General features: G+C 34.7%; 1 protein-coding gene across 2 annotated transcripts in view; it reads right to left on the bottom strand.

The window, feature by feature from the left end:
- GABRG2 (gamma-aminobutyric acid type A receptor subunit gamma2) overlaps positions 1–23,994 on the bottom strand; it is a 116,775-nt gene that overhangs the window by 72,007 nt on the left and 20,774 nt on the right. For both annotated transcript variants that reach the window (XM_037799433.1, XM_037799435.1), the window contains exons 2-6: positions 17,677–17,828; positions 16,061–16,128; positions 13,260–13,480; positions 10,083–10,165; positions 8,065–8,202 (exon numbers count right to left, since the gene is read on the bottom strand). In XM_037799433.1, coding sequence (XP_037655361.1) covers positions 8,065–8,202; positions 10,083–10,165; positions 13,260–13,480; positions 16,061–16,128; positions 17,677–17,828 — 662 coding nt within the window. The remainder of the gene's footprint in view (positions 1–8,064; positions 8,203–10,082; positions 10,166–13,259; positions 13,481–16,060; positions 16,129–17,676; positions 17,829–23,994) is intronic.

Raw genomic sequence — 23,994 nt, forward strand, 5'->3', positions numbered from 1 at the left:
GCAGGAGGAGTAGGACTATACATTTAAGAATATGCTATATTTACTATTTCTCTTTGTCATCATTCTGAGAGGGTGTGCAGCAAGGAGGCGTTAGTTTTGGATTCAAGTTAGAGGACAAAAATGTGAAAAATTTGATATTTAGGATATGTTTCCCATGTTAAATGTAAAGCATTGCCAATCTTTTTTAAAATGGTGGAGACACACATATGTAAACATAAATAAAAGTAACATTTTAAGCCATGTTTCATATATTTTTAATCCTCTTTTCCTTTTGATCTTCTGATTTATTTCTGCCCTTCTTGAATGTGCTAAAAAAACTGACCGTGTTTGATTTTCTAAAAGTGACATTACATCAGTTGTGGTGAGAATTGTAAACAAATGCTGCTCAGCCACTGCAATGTGTTGTGACCTTCACAATAATCTCCCTCTTAAAGAACATTAAATTACACACACAAAAAACAAATCCCCCCAATTATTTTCCTCATTGCTATTTGCTACTTTTTCCAGGCTTCGACTTGCTTAATTTTGCATGTCTGCAATGCTGACAATGCATTATTTTCTAAAGATACAAAAATAAGAAAGCAATCATTTAACAAAATATTTGATGAAAGGAAATTTTGATGAGTTGGTGTGTAAAATATGATCTCTGTAGGCTAATTTCCATCATTTCTCTCACATTTTAATAACTTCATTTAATGTTTTAAATTCATTTGTGGGAAGCAGCTGAACCAGAAGGAACTTTTCTATATGCCACATTGATGTGGATGCATTAAAGGTAGCAAAACATAGGATTTTCAATTGAATTAGGAAATACCAACAGTTTGTATAAGAACTAAGGTTTTCTTGACCTGACTCTTTAATAGATTGTTTTAATAAAAAAATTAATAATCTTTCAAAGTAAGATAATAATCTTCTAAATTACTGTAAGAAGTAGTTATGCAATTATCTTACTAGCTTTTTCTTTCAGATGAGATTGTTCTAAATGAACACATTTGTATAAATACACTGGATCCAAAAGTTTCTTAATTAAGAATGAATTTGGATAGTGACCCATAGGTCCCCTTGACCAGTGAATAATAATTCCTCTTTAGCATTAATATATTCCTGAAAAATGAAAGGATAGTCTTTGCTAACTTAAGATTGTCGCTTATGTTCTTGCTTTATCTAAATATACTTACTCTTCCTACAGATTAATATTTTGTTATTGCATGTATATATATATATGGTTATTGGTGCTAATACTTCATTGCATTTTCTTTGTAAAACTGGCTATTGTCAAGATCAGCACTGACATTTTTTCTTCTAATTAATTCAGCTCTTTACCTAATATGTTACAAGAGGTGTGGGTCAAAAATTTTGGATCTGAATCAAAAACTCTCCTGACTTCATATTCTTGAACAAGTTACTCTGCTCCCTCCAAACTTCAGTTTTTTATCTATCAAATGGAAAAATAACGTCTTTCTCAGAGGCTTGTTGTGAGAAGTAAAATGATACAATGCATATTGCACAGACTTAGAAAGTCATTAAACCTATTTCTCCCCTCTTAGAATACAGTAGACTACATTCCCCTGACCTGTTTTATCTGCACGGGAATATGCAACTGGTTCTCAAAAACTGATTGCAAGCGAGCATGATGTGTATCACTTTGAATCCAAGCAATTTTCTGTGGATCATGTGACCTTTCCAGGCAATCTCCCTCTACCCCTCAAACTCTATCTTCCCAATTTCATGTCAGGGCAACACTGGAATTTAAAAGTTAAATGTCTGACTTCAGATGTAGTATATGAATATTCCAGTACTGCAACTGAAAGAAAATGTGTTGTGACTTCGGATAACATTCTTTTTTATGTTTGTAATAACCTACCACTAAGAACCACATAGATGGAGGGGGAGTGTTGTTCCTACTAAATTAAAATCCTAAATGTCAAGAAGTTTGTTTTAGCATTTGACTTGTTTTGAAAACATTTGGGTAACTTGATGAAGGAAAAAATGTTCTAGAAAAACAATATATAAAGAAAGCAGCTCTTATCTTTGGACATCTACAGTGTAACCTTGGTTATGTCATTGTGGTTATGAATAAAGGCTAAGGGCAAGGACATCAAAGAAGCATTTAGTCAAATGCACTTATTTTTTATTCCAGAGAGAGCAAGTGACTTTTCCAAGGCCTCTTCTGGCCCATATGTTTTTACAAAGTTCATAATTTATCCCCTCCTAAAATCAAGAATTAACTTTTATAAACTGAAGCTTATAAATAAAATAATGACCTATTATTATGCAGTCATTTGCTGGTTTATTTTAGGATACTACATGCTTAGAGGTAGTTTGAAACGTTTATTTTTGACTAAAATAGGCTCACAACCTTCTCTGGCTCAAAAAGTGGCAACAGACTGCATGACTGATGCTGTAGATATTAATTTTCTCCTATCATTTAGGATTTTCTCTTCTGTTTAAACCCCTGAAAGAATGACCAATCAATAATGAATTTTTCCCCCCATTTCCCCCCCAATTTTTTACCTTAATGATGAACAAATTTTTGCATGTTCTCTCCTAGAACAAGGACTGTTTCTTGATTTACCAACAACTAAAATAAAACATGGTGTGTTAGTAAGCCCTCTTAGGTTTTATATGCTGCTCAGGCATTCTATACATGTTAAAAATTTAATAGCCATTCTACCATTTTATAAATAATCAAAACTCAGGAGGTGAATGTTTGCCCAAAGATTTTGGTGTGTCCCTCTACTCAATGGCAGAGCTGGGATTTAAATTTAGGTCTGATGAGAGCCGACCTCTTAACTTGTAAAGTATGCTTTCTTTCAAATAATTTGAATACTAAAACATTGGATAAATTCACAAAAAATTACTAAATAAAATAACAGCAAATAAACAGTGGGAAGAGCTATTAAACAGAGATTTTAAAAAGTAATAGTACTTAGTGCTATTAGTTATGCAATGAGATGTGAGACAAGGCAATTTCATATACTCCAGGTAGGGTTTTCTCCTGGAAAATAGTTTGGTGGAAGATGTGTCCAGATTCTTAAGATATTCATTTCATGTAAGCCAAGGAAAACTAAAATCAATATTTATGTTTCTTCCTTACCATAAGTGTAAGTCTTTAAAAAAATACCCATTTTATCAATTGTGGTGTAAAACTCTGTAAATATACCAAAAAGCATTGAACTGTACACTTTAAATAGGTAAATTGTAACTTGTTGGAATTATATCTTAATAAAGCTGATAGTTAAAAGAAACATGATAGGACACCAGGATTTTTTTTTTTTTTTTATTTGGGGAATTATTTGACGAGAAGTATATATTGATGTAGGCAGTGTAGGCTTACTGAGAGAAGGCTGGAGTTGAGCTTGGTGTTAAGCAATGAAAACGGGGCTTCACAATGAGCAAAGACCTAAAATGGGTGCAACCTATCCAGAAACCTCAGGGAAGGAAGGAGAATTGTTGGAAAATGAAGAGACAGTATGGACTATACATGTTTTAGAAACCAGGCAATAAGCATGGACTTTATTCACAGTGGTAGTGTTTCTAAAATGCCAATAGCGGAATGAAAGATGAATTCAGTGGTACGTAAACTAATAATTTTCATATTTATGTGTTTCTTGTCATGGAAATTAGAAAAAAATACAACTAATACATGAAATCTAAGCTAAAAAAGTGGGGAGTAGGGTGAAAGACAAATATGAAGTAAATCATTGTTCATGTATATGGGCATGCCAAAAATTATGAATGTGTTTCATGACACATTGACATTTGGGATAAATTACTATAGAAAATATGGAAGATTTAATGGTGTTTGAATAAAGGAGGAATGTGATATATTCACTTCTGGTTCATAGTGATAATATTTGGATTCCAAATATACAGATTCCCTTAAGAAACTCATTTGCCCACTTTTCCAGCTCACATTTCTGAGAACATGGGTGAATGTGTTCTGTTTGATACCAAAAATCATGGAGATATTTTTGAACTGGCCATGGCAAACTCTTCTGTTTTATAATAAACAAAGCAGAATGGTAAAATATATGATAGGTCTCTACATTTCTTACTTAATTGATGAAAGACATATATTTCTATCAGTATAAAGCTAGTAAAGGCCTCACTGAGGAGCTAACACTTTTCTAAGCCTTAAAGACTTAGAGAGGGTGGGGATGATTTGAGAAGCCATTCAAGAGAGAAAGAAAACTGAAATTCAATGTGGATATAAGATTTGTCAGTTATCTTTAAGAAAATATTAGCAGATTAGTTCTGACACGAGCTGAGAAATTACAGAAAAGAAAGCTGGAAAGTTTCCTGAGATCAGCTGCTTACATATTAGGGACAATAGCTTGTGCTTAATTTTTGAGGCACTGGAGGGGGAGGGAGAATGATGGTGGCGGGCAGGGTTGCAACTAGAATTTACAGAATTCCTGAGATGTGACGAAAGTTGTGCTTCAGGAAGACTCATTCAGCCACAGTGGAAGGAAAGTAATGTAGTGATTAAGAACATGAATTCTGGGAGCAAATCAGTTGAGTTTATGTTCCAGCTTCCATACCTGATGCCTGCAAGTACATGAGCCCTGAAGCCTCCATTTCCTCACCTGCAGTGGTACCTCCAGTGTTGATGAGAGTAAATATGACTATGGTTATGGGAGTTAAAGTAGGTCATTTACATAAAATGCTTATCACAACATGCAGTTAGTGTTCAGTAAGGGCTAATTTTTATGATCAGTGTGTATAAGCAATGTAGAAGGGAGACTGACAGTAGGGACATAACAGGCTCATGACACAGTCTAGATGAGAACATACAAAATTGTGACCTAGGGCACTGGTGATGACAACTGAAAAGAGGACATTGCTGCACAAGGCTTTGTAGAGGCATAAGTGATTTATTAGATGAGAGAGGCAGAGGTTTGAGTCTGAATGTTCACACTTGGCTCACTGGGGCAATGATGCCGCTACTATCAGAAATAGAGCAAAAAGGAAGAAGTGATGGATGGGAGGAGAATAGACAGATAGAGAATTTGTTTTCATGTATTGACTACAAATTAAGGGTATTCCTACATCTTATCAATATCCCACTAAGGCAATATTATTGTCAAGGGTGCTACAAATACCACTGGTGGTAAAGCAGATGATTTTGGTGGTAGATGCAAGGATTATCAAATAGTACTGAATTAAACGGTGGGAAAATTCTGTTTTGCGAAATGTTTCTTCTATCCCTTCTGTTTATACCAAAAAAGAATGTTTTACTCTGCTAGTTGCACTTTATTTTCTTGCTAATACCTCTTTTTCTTTCTCTTTTCTCTCTCTTTCTCAACAAATCTATTGTCTGGAGAATACAACTATATCCACATAGAATTAAATAGCATTATTGTTTGTTTTTTGTTATATTTCTGTATCAATTTCTATTTGCTTCAACAGAGCCTAATTTTCCAATTATGGTCCTAATATGAACTTTCCTTTTTAAAACACATTCATTTTGCTAAAAACAATGAATTAATTTAAAGAAAAAATATTAAGGAAGCAACAGGAAAGGCACCACTTGGATATACCAGCCAAGAAAATTGAGTTTGAATAATGAAGGCTAGAAAATCCTGCACTCAGTTATGTCAAATTTTAAGCAATATTTTTCCCGCGTTATAAAAAAAGGTTCTTAAAGGAGGATACAATTACTGTAAATCTAGGAGCAAACATGTTATACTACTATTTTGGTTAAGACTCAAAAAGAATATAAATTCAATCTTCTGATGATTGTCCAAGAAAGTTTTAAATATAATTGTCTTTTAGGTATTAACTAATTATTGAGCTATGATTTGAAGATAAGAATGACATCAGAAACCAAACAAAATTCAAGTAGAGAAATTCAAGTATTACAAAATTAACCGGCACAACAACCAGGCTGCCTCTCAGGGTCAACACTCTTTTTCAATTCAGCATTTTTCTCTTTACAAAGGCAAATAAAATGATACTGCACACAAAATACAAATCAGCAGGAACAAGGCATGGAAAAGACCAATGTGGAGGCTAACCACTACTCTACAATTCTCAAGGGATTCAATGAGATCAATTAAATGATGCTACTCAATAGCAAATCTAGTTTACTATTCAATGCCGTTTTGCCCCAATATCCCTAGGAAGATTAATCGCCTTGGGGAGCCTTGGTAATTCTTGCCATGCTTTAAGTAGATCATTTTTTTTTTTTTTCAGGAAGTGTCACTTAATGAACAGTGAATGCCCCAGATCATTCTCAATGAGACGTTAAGGAGGGAATGATGTCAAGCAAGCTTTGAGATTAAAACCACCTCCTTCCCCACCGATTCACTTCCTCCCCCACCATCATTTATTTGGTCTTGTTACCACTCTGGACTCAAAATGACTAAATTAATATTCTGCTAGTCTTGAGTTTGTGGGTTCTGTTTAAGGGGGCCAGGATAATTATAAAAATATGAAAATGCAGCAGAACTTAATGCCCACCTTCTCATTCTGTAAGCATGCAAAACTGGAGATTATTTGGACAAGTATTCCTTATTTCACAGATAGAAGGCTTCAGTTCTAAGGCAAGCCTGAACCTAAGTTTTTGGATCAAATAAATGACTGTTCTGGTACTTGATCATCAGGATTTCCTGTGAATAAGGGAGCGGAAGGCCACTTTTTAAAAATATATTCTACTATTACTTTGCCAGTCTTTTAAATTCTTTTTGCAAAATAAGAGTGGCTTTATGAGAAACTTGCAAATGTTAAGAACGTTAGGGTCAGATAACTCTGATTTAGAATATGGTATAAATGAAAGTAGAATCCTAGATTTCCATCTCTGGGTAGCTCCTTAATTTTGCCTCTCTCTGTAGAATAGATGAGGGCCTTATTCCAAATTAGTCAACCCAAAAATATCCTATGAATTCTAGAAAAAAAATCAGGTATGTGTGAGTAAATCAAGAGAAAACAGCTCAACTCATGGAAATACATTTCAAAAGACATGCCTTAACAGATGGTAAGCCGAGAAAACAATGTTTATATTTGAATTGGGGCATATTTAAATTCACAGACTTTTTAAAGGATTAGCTGGAGTAATTTACATGAATTATATACCCAGCATTGCTGAGGTTTCAAAGTCACTTATGAGGCAGATCTATTCTAAAAATATGTTTAATTTGGCCTACATGGGATTTTAAATAAATTTATTTAATACCATTAAAATCATGAGATTTCGTATAAGAAATACAGAGCTTTAGCTTCTCTTGAGAAACCCAAAGTCCTGACCACATTAGGCCCATGCACACCTGATAAGCGTAATTAATATTAGTAATAGCCACTATTTATTCAGTGCTCACTAGTGCCAGGTATTATTCTAAGCATTTTATTTTTGGTTTTTCATGTACATAATATCCCTGTGATGTAGGTATGTTTTATACACATTGGGATTATGGGAGAGCTGATCTGAGAGATTTAGTAAATTGCTTGATCTTTATAGCTATCAATTTATGATGTTGGGGTCTGAACCCAGAACTGTGTGACCTCAGAGCCCAGTCCTTTATTCATTGGTGGAATCAGTTCAAACTTAATATTGAATTACCAATTGGGGAATTATTCCACATTCACTATGATCACATTTCTGCAGCATTTTAAATGCTTCTTTTTCAATATATTATATAAACATATTTCCTATAAGGAAACATTAAACCTATCTTTGACCACCCATGTTTTAACAAATCTTTCTTCTTTATTTTTTAAATAACTGCTATTAATTTTTGCTTTAAGAAATTACATAATCCCTTAATTTAATTTGAATGCTACTTGACTGAAATTGTGAAATTGATAGCATGCATTTACATTCATCTATTTTTCTAGAATACCAATATGAATTTTCTCCAGGAAATTAAAATGCTTCCTTTAATCTTCTGAATATCATTATAGACAGAATAAACCCCCTTTTATAAAAGCCAATCCATCTCTGGTGTTTTGCATTCCAGCAGCATTAGCAAACTAGAACAACAGGTAATGGAATATTTTCAATCATATCAACTAGAATTTTACCTTTGAAAGGGTGACTCAAAATTCTTTTCAAGTGCACCTTACCAGAAGTTGTCTTCACTACTTCAGTGGTATTTCTCAGTCCAACAAATGAAAATTGATAAAGCCTCCATGATCTTGTGTCACCCACTTCAACAGAACTGCGCTTCCATTGATAGACAATTTCTTCACGTGGATAGCCATCTGGCATGAGATGGGAAAGTACACATTAAAATTTATTACAAATGAACCTATGTAGTAACGTCTTCTAAAAACAAGGTAGATCTTGAGAGAGATAGAGTTAAGAATTACACGAGGATCCTAGATTGAAGACCATCACAATAGGGGAAATACATACAATGATGCCATATCTTAATGAGAAGTAAGAGTCTAAAGTCAAAAGGTCAAAATTACCCTTTAATGTTCACTGCAGCATTATGTACAACAGACAAAAGTTGGAAGCAACCCAAGTGTCCATCAAAAATAAACAGATAAACCAAATGTGATATATCCATACAATGGAATATTATTCAGCCATAAAAAGAAATGAAGTGCTAGCACATGTTACAACATGGATGAACCTTGAAAACTCTTGTTGAATGAAATAAGCCAGAAAAAAAGGACAAATATTGCATTAAATACTTATAAAAAGCAAATTCATAAAGACAGAAAGCAAAATGGTAGTTACCAGGGGAGGGAGAAGGGAGGGAATGGTGAGTTATTGCTTAACGGGTATGAATTTTGATTTGGGATGTTGAAAGTAGTCTAGGAATAGATAGTGCTTAAAGCTACAAAATATTGTCAATATACTTAACATCACTTAAAATGGTTAAAATTATTTTTATGTTATGAATATTTTAGAATTAAAATCACTAATATTAAATTTTTTAAAAATTACCCATTTGCATACTTTACATTGTCTAGGATAATATATGCAAAAAGACCAGTATAAAATACATACTAGATATTTAAAATATGGTTTCAGAGTGAATGGGAGTCAATAGGGAAAGGTTTTGAGTCAAGAAACAGAAACTAATGAGAGAAGAACACACTCCAATACCTCTTTAGGGAATGCAACTGGAGTAGAAGATGTTGGGGAGAATAACCACAACCATATACATTAATCTCTCTCTCAATTTCTTGTGACTCCATTTTAATGTAAACAGAAATCTACAAATAAAAGCAGTAACTGGAATTGCCAAGGAACAGATCCCAGTGAACACTATGGTAATTCAGAGTGGATCAATCACATTCGGCAAGGAGAATAAATGCTTCATGAAAGAGGCATTTTGCTGACAGGTGGGAAAATGTACTGGTTACTGTATTTCCTGACTACCTGTCCTGGACAATTTTCTTAATCTTTTTGCTTTTTAATCACTTATTGCCTTGAGAATAGTACTTACCTCATGGAATTGAGGTTCAATATATAGTGAATAAAGTGGATAAACATTTGTCTACTAATAATGCTTTCTAAAGACAAGTTGATTATGGGAGCTGTTTCACAGCTTTGCTTTAGATCCCTTAAGTTTCCTCCATCTCAGTCATTTTGGTACAATTCTGCCTATTTCATGTTTATTAATTAAGGAGAAAGAAAGAAGAAAGGATATACCTCAGAGAATTATGGAGGGGGGAGTGAAAACTGAGGAAAAGAATGATGGTATTTAAGAACTTTCTATGGACGATGTAATGGGAACAGAATTATTTTCATAGCAGTAAGTAATGCTCCCCTCTTGGGCCTATGAGGGAAATGTATAATCAACCATTGCACACTTTTGTTTTGAGTCCAGGATTGGCCTTACAATCCTTCTCCACAAAGCGCTCTAGGGAACAATTAGCAAATTATTAAAAGATAGTAGCCCAATGAAATGTATTTGGAATTCATGATAAATCCATTCTTTTGCTAGGATCTTCCTAATGTGGACAAGCTGGGGTTATGATGAAAGGGACAATCAAAAATCTCCTAGGCCAACAACATTGCTTAATATAATTTTACAAGTTTCTGCATCCCTCCCAATTAACTGACACTGCAGTCAGATGGTCTACAGGTGAGAGAAGGTACAGAATATAGAGGAATTATTACTTACAACTAGAAAACTCCAAGGGGCAGGAGTGTTCATCCATTGGGAAGTTGTGCAACTGTAATTGGCACTCAGCGTCAATTGTCAACCTAAATAGAAATATATTATATTTTAAACATAATTTTAAAAAATATATTAGCATGATTTCTAATGACCTTTAATCAGACTTTTTTTTTTCTCCTGGGGAGTCTATCTCGCATTCTTAACGATAACACAAGGCAATCCCCACTGAAGAAATCCACCAAGTTCAGGAGAAAGTTATTTAAGATTTAATGTGGTCTATTCATTTCCACAGACCAAACAATAGCATCCTATCCACCTCAACTCTCCATTTATCCACAATTTATGATCACTTGAGGTGTTTGTTTTTTTCCCCCAAAGTAATTACACACATGAGATTGCTCAGTTAATACTTTTAACTTACTTAAGGGAAGAGCTATTTTAAGAACTTAAGCTCATTTACCATTTGCATGTAAATGAATGCTAATAATGCTCAGATCTTATCTACTAATTAAATCAGGACCTAGTGTTTGTAAGTGCTTGTTAGCTGTTCACTTTAAATTACTATATGCGAGTTGAAAAGATTCTATATTATACAACAAAGCTGTTTTTTTTTTACAACAGAACACTATGAAGCCATTAAATAGGATGTTATTGAGTAGAAGAATGGCATACAAGAATGTTAAATACCCACACACATGCACAAGCACGCATACACATACATTTTAGTACAATGTTTGTCGGTGATTCTCATTTTGTGTCTTGGTACTTATCAAGCACACAGATTTTCTGTGTCTCAATATAGGTTGGGACTGCAGGAGGTAGAAGATTTAAAGGAGTTGCAGATGTTTCACAGGGCTTTGGAGAAATATGAACATATTCCAAACTAGTAATGGTGATGTATTGATGACTTTTAAAATTTCATATGTTAGCTATACTTTTTACAATATATAGATATCAATGTTGAAGTAATAAAATGCTATTTTATGAAAATTTATTTTTAAAAAGCCTTTTAATCGGAGAGGTTTTATTATTCTAGGTTATAATAACAGACCAATTACAGATCTTGAAATATAACTATTAATTAATGAGCCTTTAATTGTCTGCAAGGCACTGTTTAAAGTGAATTGTTTTGTCATTTAGTAAGTGTTATTATCCCCATCTTGTAGTTGAACTTGTTCAAAGTCACATAGCTTGTGGCACAGTTGAAATTTGAATGTCTCCAAAGCTGTAGGCTTCACTCATTTTCACTCAATAATTAATATGCTCTTCTAAAAAGAATACTGATTTCATTTATAGATTAAATCACAATTAACTTTGATGTTTTATCAGGATTAGTTCTAACAAATTAAAAAGAATATGGATAGATCATATATGAACAGATACATACACATACACATACTCACAGGTGATGTAGATAAGCAACCAAAATAAAATCATCTCTATATATTGCTAACTCATTTAAAGTTTGATTGAATCTCATGAATAACATCTTTTAGGTGGTTCCCATAATTGTAATGCTTCCACAAATTAATAGAAGTAAAAAATACTATAATGTTATGAGAAAGACAAAGGGACTTCAGAGGGTATGACTAACTTATTATTTCCAAAGCTAGGCTGAGCTCTGATTTATCACACTTTGAATTCCAATAGATTCTAATTACAGTCTGCCTTTCTCTCTCATTTAATGAAACCCACGATGATACAAAATACATGCAATCAGGCTCTTTTGTAATTGTGACCATTTTTCCTAGGTACTGAAATACCCCTGATAAAGGTTTGGAGCCATTTTAAAGTATTGTATCTACTACGTAAGGTAGCATATAAGTCATAAAGTCTATGCCACAAGTGCACTCAGCGTGAATCATTTTGAAGTTAGAAATTCCAGTATACTAGGACCTGGAACAATCATAACATTCACACTTGTTACTGAAAATATATAAAAATAAATTTAATATCTGCTATCCTTACTATGAGTCAGGCTCTATGTTAAGCATTTTACCTATCATCCCATTTAGTCCTTTAAATAACTCTATAAGGTTAGAATCTACTTCTAATTTATAGAAAATCAAGGAAATGAAAGCAAAAATAGCTTTCTGAGTTGTGGGGCCAAAGAAAGTACCTTGTGAGTGTGTAGGGTGGGGTGGGGTGGTGATGGCTTCTTTCCTAATTTTCTCCATCAATTCTTTCCTAGTCCCTCTTAATAAAAAAGTAACCCAGTTAAAAATAACACGCTTACTAAACAAACAGAGCCTTGAGGTAAGTTTTCTAGCACCACCACCCCTACCACTAGCAGGCTGGCCCTAAATCCCTCTATACAGAGATTCTGGAAAGTTGCCCGAGTCCATAGAGATATTAAGATACAGAAACTAAGCAGTAAAGCCAACTCTGCCTGATTCCTAAGTCTATTCACTTATCTATTATGGTTAATAATGCACTCTCACCAAGGAGAAATTTAAATTTAAAAATATTTTAAATGCATATAAGTATGGAGTGCTGAGATGAATGGCATAGAATAATTTAAATAGAAAATCTTCAAAATGTTGCCTAATATTTAAGCTCAGAAGATAAAAGATACCTCCTTCAAGTTTTCCCAACAGAGATCTTTTCCCTAAATAGCAGGTAAATTAAGTCAAACAGCCTCCCAATAAAATGAGGGGGAGGTGTTGGGGTACAGAGGACAATTAAGTCTAGTTACTTGCTATTGTGCAGCTAAAAATTTAGAGAGAGATGTATGAAGACTTTCACATCAAAAATTCTTTTATAGCAATGGTTTCCTTGGAAATGGAGGCATTTCCAAGCAAAGCAACTGGTGGTTCCAAAGATGACTGATTGCCTTTTAAGTTTTTCTATCTTAAAGTATCCGGACACCCACACCAAAAACCAATATTGGTGACAATGTCAGAGCATCTTGCAAAGGCAGGGGAAATTTCATGTCACTTGTGAGAAAACAGAGTTTTCTCTGTCATTTCACAGAAAATAACAAGTTTTACCTCTGGTTAGTACTTTGAAAAAGCTCACTGAAATGAGAAATAGAAACCAATTTTGTACTGTTGTGTTATTTTGATAAAACACGCCAGCCCTGATGTAGGCTTAAAATTATTTTCTTTTTTGTTTTAAGGAGGTTTGGTTGATATTTGTTTTATTCCCAGCAATTGTTTCTTAACTTTTCCAAAAGACTACCTTAGAGTGTAGAGCACTCGACCATCATTCCAAATTCTCAGCATCCTGTTGGGGGTGGTTATCCAGTGGGCATCAGCCTTTTTGGAGTTTCTGAAGAAAGTGTCTGGAATCCAGATTTTTCCCACCATGTTACTATTCAGTCGGAGGACTTTAATGGTGCTGTTAAATTTCAGACGTCTGTCATACCATGTTTGGGCAAAAAAAATATCAATCGTATATTCCTGTTTTAAAGAAAAAGATGAAACATTTTTAACACAGTAGGTTTCTATTGCAGAGCATTCCCCGCACCACCCCCCCCCCATTGCCAATATGATACAAAGCAACTTTGGCTTTGTATAACACAAAAGGAAGTAAGAGCTTTGCTGATGTGACTACTGATCAACCCATTTTTGTAGACCAATTTGATATTTTCAAGAAAAATATACCCTATCTAAATGAGCTCTGGCAGAAGATCATCACTCATTACAACCCTTCCCATTCTATGTCTACAGAGCAGAGTTTCTCAACCTTGATATTATAGGCTGGATAATTATTTGTTGTGGGGGGCTGTTCTATGCATTGAAGTATTTTTGCAGCACCTTGCTTCTATCCATTAGACGCCAGTAGTGTATCACTCCACTAAGTTGTGACAATTAAAAATATCTCCAAATATTGCCAAATGTCCCCTGGGGAACAAACTTGCCCAGGTTCAGAACCACTGCTGTGGAGTGAAACAAAGTCCAGAATGTACAAAATGTCCTAAACTGGAGCTCAAAAGGCTCAGGTCCCTAATAATAAAATGGGCATCTTAAAGGTCATGTGCATATAGAAAAGAAGAATGCACATGACGTGTTTCACACCATTACTGGCAGATGGCAAACATCCAATGAAAGGTGAGCATTTGTTTAAAACTTTTTGTTGTTGTTCTTTGCTCCGAAGGAGATACAATTAACCAATTAAAATAATCTCTAATACTCTAATACCATATTGGAGAATATTCTTTAATTGCTATTATAACAAAAAACTAATGATTTCCTTCAAGTATACCTCTCTAAAGTGGAACATGGTTGTCTCAATCAAAGAGAAGTAGGTGGGGTGTGAAATTCAGACTATTATTCCTGGAGCCAGAATACCTGAGTTGTAGTTTGACTATTACATTGATAGATAGTGTTTGGGGAAAACACCTTTTTTCTCTGGGCCTGGGTAACCTCCAGCTCTGCAATAGTAAGCTTCCTTGCTTCTCAACTTCATCATTGCCATTATTATCCTCTTCCAAAATATCACTATTTTTTATTCTTGCTAATGTTATTATTCATCAAGTGCTTGCTTTGTGCTAGTTCTCCTGCTACACAATTTTCATGCATTATTTCATTTAATAAACCACCTTGTGCAAGCAAGAAAAACAAGAAATAAAGTACGATAAATAACATGTTAAACTATTCAGTGTTCATCATATTTCAATTAACTGATCCTAATTATGGCTTGCATCATATTATAGCATGATCTTAACCATGTCGATAAATGAGAAAATACAGTTTTTTAAAAGCTCAGCATGAGAACTGGAAGGCAAGAGTTTTCCATATTTCTTATTCCAGTCCCTTCCATCCACTATCATTTTATGATGAAGAACACAAAGAGCCTGGGAGATTTTTGTTTTGCCCAAGAATACAGAGCCTCTCATATCCAGACTGATTCACACCGTTCTGTGCTCTTCCCCTGCCCCTCCTGCCAGGGTCTCTCACTGTGATTAACTCATACTTGAGCTAAACACGCTACCTTTGTTCATATGGCTCCATTTAGTTCTGTATTTGCAATCTAAGAGTAATGGGAAGGCAGCCTATTTTACGAAACCTTTTGTCATCTAATTAGTAATGTCCCAGTAGATAAGATAATTAAATAATTTCTGCTCTACATTTTGGCAAAAAAAAAAAAAAAAATGCAAATTAAAGTACTGGTTTTTTGAACCAGGATTTCATAAACTGTGATCCTGGGGCATCAGTTCTGGGAACTAGTGTTCTTAAAACAAAAAGCTCTAAGTTTAAACACACTACCTATACAGCTTCCCCCTCTTAGATATTTACAATCCACATCAGAATATTAAAGATTCTAGGATTTCTTGATGTAAAGAAAAAACATCTTGGAATTTGTTTAGTGGTTAAATAAAGCAAACTTATTTTCATGGAGGATGAGGGTGGTGGCATATTTTTTATTACCCTAAATGAGACCAATTAAAGTTTCACCTCTGTCTGTCTGACTTAATTGAGTATCCTTACTGCCTAGCTAGCTTGGTAAGCACTGTTTTAAAGCTATAGAATCACCATGTTATGGTATGTTTGTTAAGCTACACTATACCATATTATTTCATATCATAACATATCATATTACATAATATATTCTTCAATATATTTTATTTCAGATTTGGGTAGAAAATATATAAAAACAAAGACACACTCATTGTTAAACCTGATGAACTGTTTCTTCTGAGAAATGTTTTTCATTTGAACCAAACTATTCCCTCCTCACACTGTCAGTGTTCTAAAAAGTGGTGGAGCACTATATATTATTTTGTAGCAAGTAGCACATAGTGAGAACAAAATGACTGTTGAATTTTAATAGTATGGCATATTTACAAAAATTAATTTTATACAAAAAATTAAACCAAAAGTTTAATTACCCTCATATTACAAGAGAGAAAAAAAGACCTAAAAGATTATCTGTCCTATCCAAGGACATCTATTGTTTTGTCGGTATGTTCCCTGCTAGTACCATGATATGGCATTTACTCCCTATCATGTTAATAAAATAAACTATTAGCAACTTACCATATTTATAGCATTCACTGGACCAATGCTATTCACATACATGTCTGTATGAATTAATGTTGGTTTCACTGTAAAGAGAACCAAAAAGATATGTGCATATGGAGAAACACAAAATTTTAAAGTTTCAGACTTTGTTGTTCTAGAAGTAGATTTGTCTCGATATATCAGAAGTGATTTATTCCCCAGTAATTTGGTGCCAGTGACCAATTCACTATATAGTAATTTGAGGAATTGCTTTGCTTTTAGAGAAATACCTCCTTGTAGGCATATAAATGCAATCAACAAACAGTAACATTTTGAAACTGATGATGCTTTTACAGTTGTATAAAAGTGAATAAATCATAAAACTCTACTCCCAGTTTTTCTTCATCCTTCTTTCAGATAGCTTGAGTTTTATCATATTTCCTCAAGCTCTGGAATCTATTTGGACATTATAACTGGCTTGACACAGGTAGAAAGAAAATTACTCAGTGACCTAGGAAAATGTGCATTTGAATCATGGAGTAGACATAAGAAGCAAGAGCTAAATACGAATTGTTTTTGAAACACTGCTCCCTGAAGATTCCTTCTGTGACCGCGTTTACTTATACACTACTAGGCAGCACAAAATCAATCTTCCTTAGTGACTTATTGGATGCTGTGATTCATCAAATAATATGAGGAAACCATATGGCAGCCCATTACACACCTATTTGTCAGAGATGACTGATATTAAAAATCTGTGGTATAACATCCATGACCAAAACCATGTGCTCCATTCTAATTTAACATTTACTGAACAGGGATTCATAATATCATTCTGGGCTTCAATTCAACAAGCACATTGGTCTCATCATTTTCCATTTTCCTTGCAACTGCTCTTTCCTCGTTCTCTGGGGTGGATTGAATTCTTTGTTCTCAAAGTCTACATTCTTGCCCTGGCCTCAGAAAGGACACTTTCCTGCTTCTTGACTTTGGGCTTGGCCATGAGACTTGTTTTGGCCAATAATAAATGGACAGAAATGACAGTGGGCCAGTTCTAAGCCAAGCATTAAAGATGCTTTCTGAGCCTCTACTTTCTCTCTTGCTCTTTGTTATCATATTGAGAAGAACACCTCCAGCTAGTCTGCTGGTCCCAGGTGTAGAATGAGATACCTAGAATAAAGCTGCCAACCTGGCCCAGCCAAGATTATCCTACCCTAAGTGTCATGCAAAATACCTGCTTACTGTTTAATGCTATGGAGGTTTTGTGGTTGGTTGTCACACAGCAAAAGTTAATTGATACATCCTTTCTTCCCCATTTTTTTTCTTGTTTCTTTTGGTAACAGCCTTCATAAAGAGGTTGCCATGTTTCCTATACAGCCTCTGTAGTGTGTACTGATGAAAATATGAATTTCTAGCTCTCAAACTTCATTTAAAAATCATATTACTTATTTATTTTGTGCTTACAAATGCTTCTTTCTCTCCAGGCCTAAATACCATTTATATACTTGTTGTTCATTTATTTTCACAACATACAATAAAACAATCATTAGGATATTTCTGGCTTTCTTGAAAATATGCTGATATTGCTTACATTGTGGTATATATATTTATGTATTCATATATACATCACGCTACAAAACCTTTTAATATACCTCCTATATCAGGTCGCAGTTTATTGTCATATCCTTCTAGCAGGTTGTTTAAGATGACAGTGACATCACCCTCAGGAACTTTTGGAGTCAAGACCCATGTTTTGTTAGAAGCATAATCTTCATAGTCATCATCGGATTTTTGGCTACTGAGCCTAAGAAAATGAAAACATTGGTCAAGAGCACGCAGATTCACCAAGTTAAATTTTACCCACAGACCACTGGTGGAGAAGGGCGAATGAAGCAGGACTACATAAAGTATTCAATACTGAAAATTTTCACCAGAGGGTAATTATATCTAATTAAATTGCACAGAGAGAGATGAAAACTTATTCAAATGTACTCTCCAGTTTTCCAACATGCTCTGCCCTTCCATCTGTGAATATACCATGTTTTCCAAGCTATTTCTGTCTTTTCCATATTTGATTTCCTTCTGGCCCACTTTCCTAGTGTCATAAAGGACCTACGAAAAAATTATTTTTGTGAAAGTGATGCTCAAATGATCAGAACACGGTCTAAGAATTCAGGCATAATGTCTACTTCTTCCCCCTTTGAGAAGTTAACTTGCTCCATCCTATTAATGAAAGTAAGAAACTGTTAATTAGATTCACTCCCACAAACTGCCAGACATGCCTCTCCCCCCACAATTGAACTACTAAGAAGTGCTCAGTCTTGCTTCCTTTTCTTACCCCAGGGTGTGTGTGTGTGTAATTTTCTTTCCTCACTTGAACTGAAAGCAAGGGCGGTTCATTGATCTTTGGTTGTTAAGAACCTTGTATTATGAAGAAAAATGTAGTCGCAGACTTTAAACCACCCTTTATTACAGCAAAGGTTTCTAAGGTGGGAAACCCATACAAATGGTAAGCTTACTAAAATCATAATAATGAAATGACTGATATTGACAGATCATAAAGCTACATAGCATCCTGTGATTCAGTTTTATACTCCCAAACCTGTCAGGAAACCCCGCAACAATTGGGCTGGAAATTAAGGCTGACTTTGGAAGGTGATTGGAAGTCCTATATTGTGCACCTTCCCTTTCCTGATTCCCTTTCCACCATAAAATGATTATATTTTCTAGATCTACGGGCCATGCACACCCTTATAATAGCTGCCATTTTTATTTCATCAGCACTCAGTAGATATTGATCACTTCTGTGGCTTCTAGCAAATGACAAAATAAATTCAGACTTAAAATATAAAGTTATCCACCTCACCCCATTTTCAATTTATTTTCCTAAAGGTATGGTATAGAATGCATAATGTTAGCTATCAAATCTCTGCCACATTATCCTGAATATAAATATTCTAAAACCAGATTAATCACATTTCTTCTACATATGTATATGCAAGTGTATGTATGCATGTGCTTCTGTGTATACATTTGTGTGTATATATAATGCAGCATGAATATATATGTATATATATTATATAACTATGCTATATATATCTTAAATATATATATATACACATGCATGAATGTGCATATATATATGTGTGTGTATTCATAGCGTATGGTAAGTGTGTGTGTATATACATATATTTATATATATATACACACACACACACACACACACATGCACACACATACATACAGAGTACAGTAGAAGAAAGGTGATTAATCAATCTGCTTTGAAAATGAGGAGATGAAGTGTTAAGAATAATCACTGGCATGGTTCAGCTTACTAAGCAACACAGTAAACTCCTCTTTTATTACTCCTTTAAAGCTTCACAAATAGGAAATACCATGAAATATGAGCTATGTATCGAGCTTTCCTAGCATAAAACTTAACATAGCCAGTGTCTTACATCTTGCACTTCAATTAGCTTATGAACTCTTGATAAGCCCTGAATTCCAAAGGGTTTCCAAAGAGGGTATGGGCAAAGCTTCAAACAACTCTTAAGGAGATAGTCATTGCAGGTACAAAAACCAGTTTTCGACTAAGAAGATTCCCCTGGGCCTTAATTCATACTTTCTCCAGAACACTGTCGAACTGTACCTAACAGAACTCTAATCCTATGACCCAATTCTTGCTCAATTTAAGAAAAAAAAATCAAAAGCAAAAACTCTGACAAAGACATTTCCAAATCCTTCCAATAACATATTGAGAAAAGAATATAGGTGGCCCATTGGATATCACAGCCATGGAATTTTACTACTGCTTAATTTGTCTGTGCAAAAATGCTTTTTCAAAAATATGCAACCTCCTCCCACCCCCACTCTGTCTTTAAGAGAAGGGGAGATGCATTTGCTTGGTTTGTGTGGTTTTGGTACCTCCTCATGCAAACAAGTAAATGATCCAAGTATTTTGGTGCTGTATTTCTGCTATTACTGTTATCTTGCAGACTAAATGAAGTTCCATGGAAGAGAAAATAGCTTAAATGAAGAGATAAGGGATAATTGCTTAGCAAGAACACTACTTTCCAAATTGTACCAATAAATGCCTCAGAATCAGCACCTACTATATGCCAAAACAATGGCAGAAATTGTCAAATTAACTATTTCATATAAAAGAGACTATGACAGAATTTTTCACATTTCAGGATGTCTACTTAGCCAGAGAAATGTAAAACAGAAGAGAGAAATAAAGAGCATAAACTTGGGGGCTAGAAAGTACTAGGTCTTCTTTCCAGACTTGTTTCTCGCCTCTGTCACTTGCTGTTGTCAAGGTCCTAAACCCTGAACTAGTTATTTAACATTGATAAGTTTCCAAGTCCTCAGTTTAAAAATATAGATAATACTAGTACCGTTACCATATTTTTGTGTAAGGTTAAGATAATGCTTATTAAGTGCTTAGCACAGTGTGTGACACATAGCCTTGAAAACTAGGTGCATTATAATTATTTTTATGAAGGGACTACTGCTGGATTTATAACAACTACCAACGATGTAACTAAAACCTGAATCTACAGATGCTACTTCCAGGCTTTTATCCAATAAATGCTGAGAAGAACTAAAAGCAGATGTTTTCCAGGAAGAAAAATAACGAACCCCTAGATTATAAATAAATGAAGTTGTTCTTCTCTAGAGCTTTCCCAGCTGAGGCCTAAATTAAAGGGGCTGATGCATAATCTGGGATGGTTTCCAGATTTGTCTTTTAAAAAAAATAAAAGAACCTCTCTCATTCAATGTTGGCTGTTTATTTCTCTCTGGAAATCTTTGGAGGCAAGCACCTCCATATTCAAGGTAGATCATATAGAGACTGTGAAATCTGACCATCACTGAGACATTTGTGAAAATGTGAACTCCACGATAATGCCTGGGCAAAGACTGATTCCTAATGATTCAAGAAAATTGACTTCACAGTTGAGTGGGCTGAGAGTAAACATCAACTTGAACTGGCTAAGGGTACTTATCTGAATGTGAAAACCTTTAGAAGTTATTACTCCTTCTTGTGTCCTTTGGTTGAAAAATAATAATAATCTCCTACAGAGAAAGAATTGAAATTGAAATTATTCTTAAATTAACTAGCCATAACATTTCTGTGGATCTGAGTAATGATTTCTGAAGGATTGTGCCAGAAAATGTTGTGGTGCTTTCATCCCTGTGAGCTTTTAAAAATTGTTAGAAAGTCATCTGACTTTGAGCCTGGGACCAAAGTGTCAGCATCACCTGGGAGCTTGTTAGAAATGCAGACCCTTAGGAGGCAGCTGACCCCCTGAATCAGCACCTTCATTTTAACAAGATCCTCAAGTGATCGATATGCATATTAAAATTTGAGAATTTCTGTCATAGATTGTTTAAATCACTGGCTGTATGAGTGTGTCAGGGTGTCTGTGTGTATGTCTTGTGTGTGTGTGTGTATTAGGGTAGGCTTTAAAAATATAGATTTCCAGGTTCCTGCCCTAGATATTCTGAATCTGTATCCCCATGTTGCAAATTTGATTATTCATTTTTATTGGCATCTTTACAGTTTTACACATGATTTGAATTTTTCGCAATGAAAGTATTTAATTTTTGTAATCAGAAACAAACAAAAATCGATTTTACTTAGAAAAAGTGGCTTAAAAAACAAAACATACTGAATTTACTTTGATGAAACGTTCACAATTGATATAGATGATTCTAAGTATTTGGATTTTGGCACATATTAAGGATATTTGCTTTTGTGAAAATTAAGCATTTGTTCACAGAATATTAACTTTAAATCCAGATGTTTCAGATTCCCATAGATTCGATGAATCTCCAAGGTTAATGGAGTAATAATCTAGTCATTGATTATTCAGATGTTTGCAAATCCATTGGTGATTAACATCACAAAGACAGAATACATATTTTTCTTTTTCAAACATGGGTAGGTGAGTATTTGAATATAAAAATAAACACAAACATTTATTTTTATGCTAGAAATATTTTTAAAGGATTAAAGTAGTATTCTGCTCTTTCATAACATTGCTTTCACAAATATAGTGTAGGTCTTAGTTTTGATTTACTTTTATTTTATAGATACGAGTTGAATGCAGAATTTGTAATATGTTAAAATAAATCTCCTAAGACATACATGCCAGCAAAATGAAACCTTTGAATATTTTCTATTAAAAATCCCTGTGCATTGAATTTTTCTTTTCTGTTGATATTTCATCTATTCTGGATCTTCATTGCTTATACATCATAAATCTCTATACCTGTCCTACCACACTCAGAGAGAGCCCGTTACCCCAACTTCTAGTCAGAGGAGACAATCCGGTGGGAACACCACACTCTAAAAGCATCATTAACACAATAACACAAGAATGTATTGTTCCTTACATCCTCATTTCACCTGCGAGTTTTTTGAGTTCCAGAATGCAGGCTAAACTCCAGGCTTTACACACGCACCTTGCCCCCCCACCCCCACCCCAATGCCAACCCAGTTCTTGATCTGGCTTAATCCTTCTTATCCACTTTCGACACAAACATCACCTTTTCATAGAGGATTTCTCTGACTGCCTATCTATATTTGTCCCTCACTCCACCTTTGTTATAGCTAACCATCCCCTTGATAGCTTCATAGCTTTGATCACAGTGTGTATTAATTGATTTGTTTAGAATCTATCTCCATTAGTAAACTATAAGCTCCATGAGGGCATGCATGATGGAGATTTGTGGAGAGAATCAATTTTTGACCAACCAGCTTCCCTCAGAGAAATAACAATATCAATGCTAGCTACCATTTATTAAATATTCATGTGTTTTGGAATAATGTTTAGGGCTTCAAAAGCATTCTCCCATTTATTCCTTAAAACACTGATGTGCCTATAATTATCCCCATTTACAAACAGAAGAAACAGTGATATTTACCAATAGTTACTTTGGTTTATCATAGTGAACACATTTAAATATTATGCTGCATGGATTTGAAAAAGGAATTGGGACCAAAGAATGTTCTAGATTCACCAAACAATGAGAGCATCCACAATAAATAATGGCTGTAGCTCATTTGCCCTTGGAACAATAAGATATTTTATGCCTCAGCCCAATGAAAATGTGTGTGTGTGGGGGGGGGGGTGTGTGTGGCATATCTTTGTAAAAGCATTTTTGCATGGACGAATTAAGCAGTAGTACACAATTAATACCCTTTGGATCTCATAAATTCACCATTATGGCCACCAATGATTTGATCTTTTTACACTGAGGAATAAAAGCAAAGCTTACAATTGAACTTAATGGATGTGATAAGCTGCCACATTTAAACTCTTTGTTGATTTGCAAAGCAATGTACACTGCAGGGGCAAGGCACACATATAAGCTAGTTCATTTCAGAGGGTGTCCTCCAGCCACTGCAAAAGGGTAGACTTTGGTAGCATGTGTAGGAACAGGTTGGGTAGGTGAGTAGTAATACTCAGGGGGCATAAAAAACCCAGAATATGATCACGGGAGGTGAGGGATCTACTCCAGATCATCCAGGACTGGGAGCTCTTGAGAGACACTGGTGGCATTCAGTGAACAGAGAGCTAGAGCACCAGTTGCTGGTGCATGCAGGGCCCTTCAATGGCCAGTGGGATTCTATATCTCCCGGGATATACAGGTAAGTGATGTGTGCAGAAACTGTTGGGAAAAGTGCCCTAGGCATGTGTGCAAATCCATGTGTGTACATGCAAAGAGGGTGGAGTGAAGGCAGAGAAGTAAAGCATGTTGGTAGCAAATTTTCCTACTTGTAATAAGCTTCCATACCTCAAACCTAGTTTTATTTTTTGATATTAGGCTAACAGATGTCAGTAAGTGTGCTTATTTGGCTGAGTCAATATACATATACATTCCAATATGTTAAATGCAAACAGATTATTTTATTAATGGCCACCAAAAAACCCATATCAGAGACATGTCTGTGGAAGTTTATT

The sequence above is a fragment of the Choloepus didactylus genome, chromosome 11, assembly GCF_015220235.1.
Source record: "Choloepus didactylus isolate mChoDid1 chromosome 11, mChoDid1.pri, whole genome shotgun sequence".
Classification (NCBI taxonomy): Eukaryota; Metazoa; Chordata; class Mammalia; order Pilosa; family Megalonychidae; genus Choloepus; species Choloepus didactylus.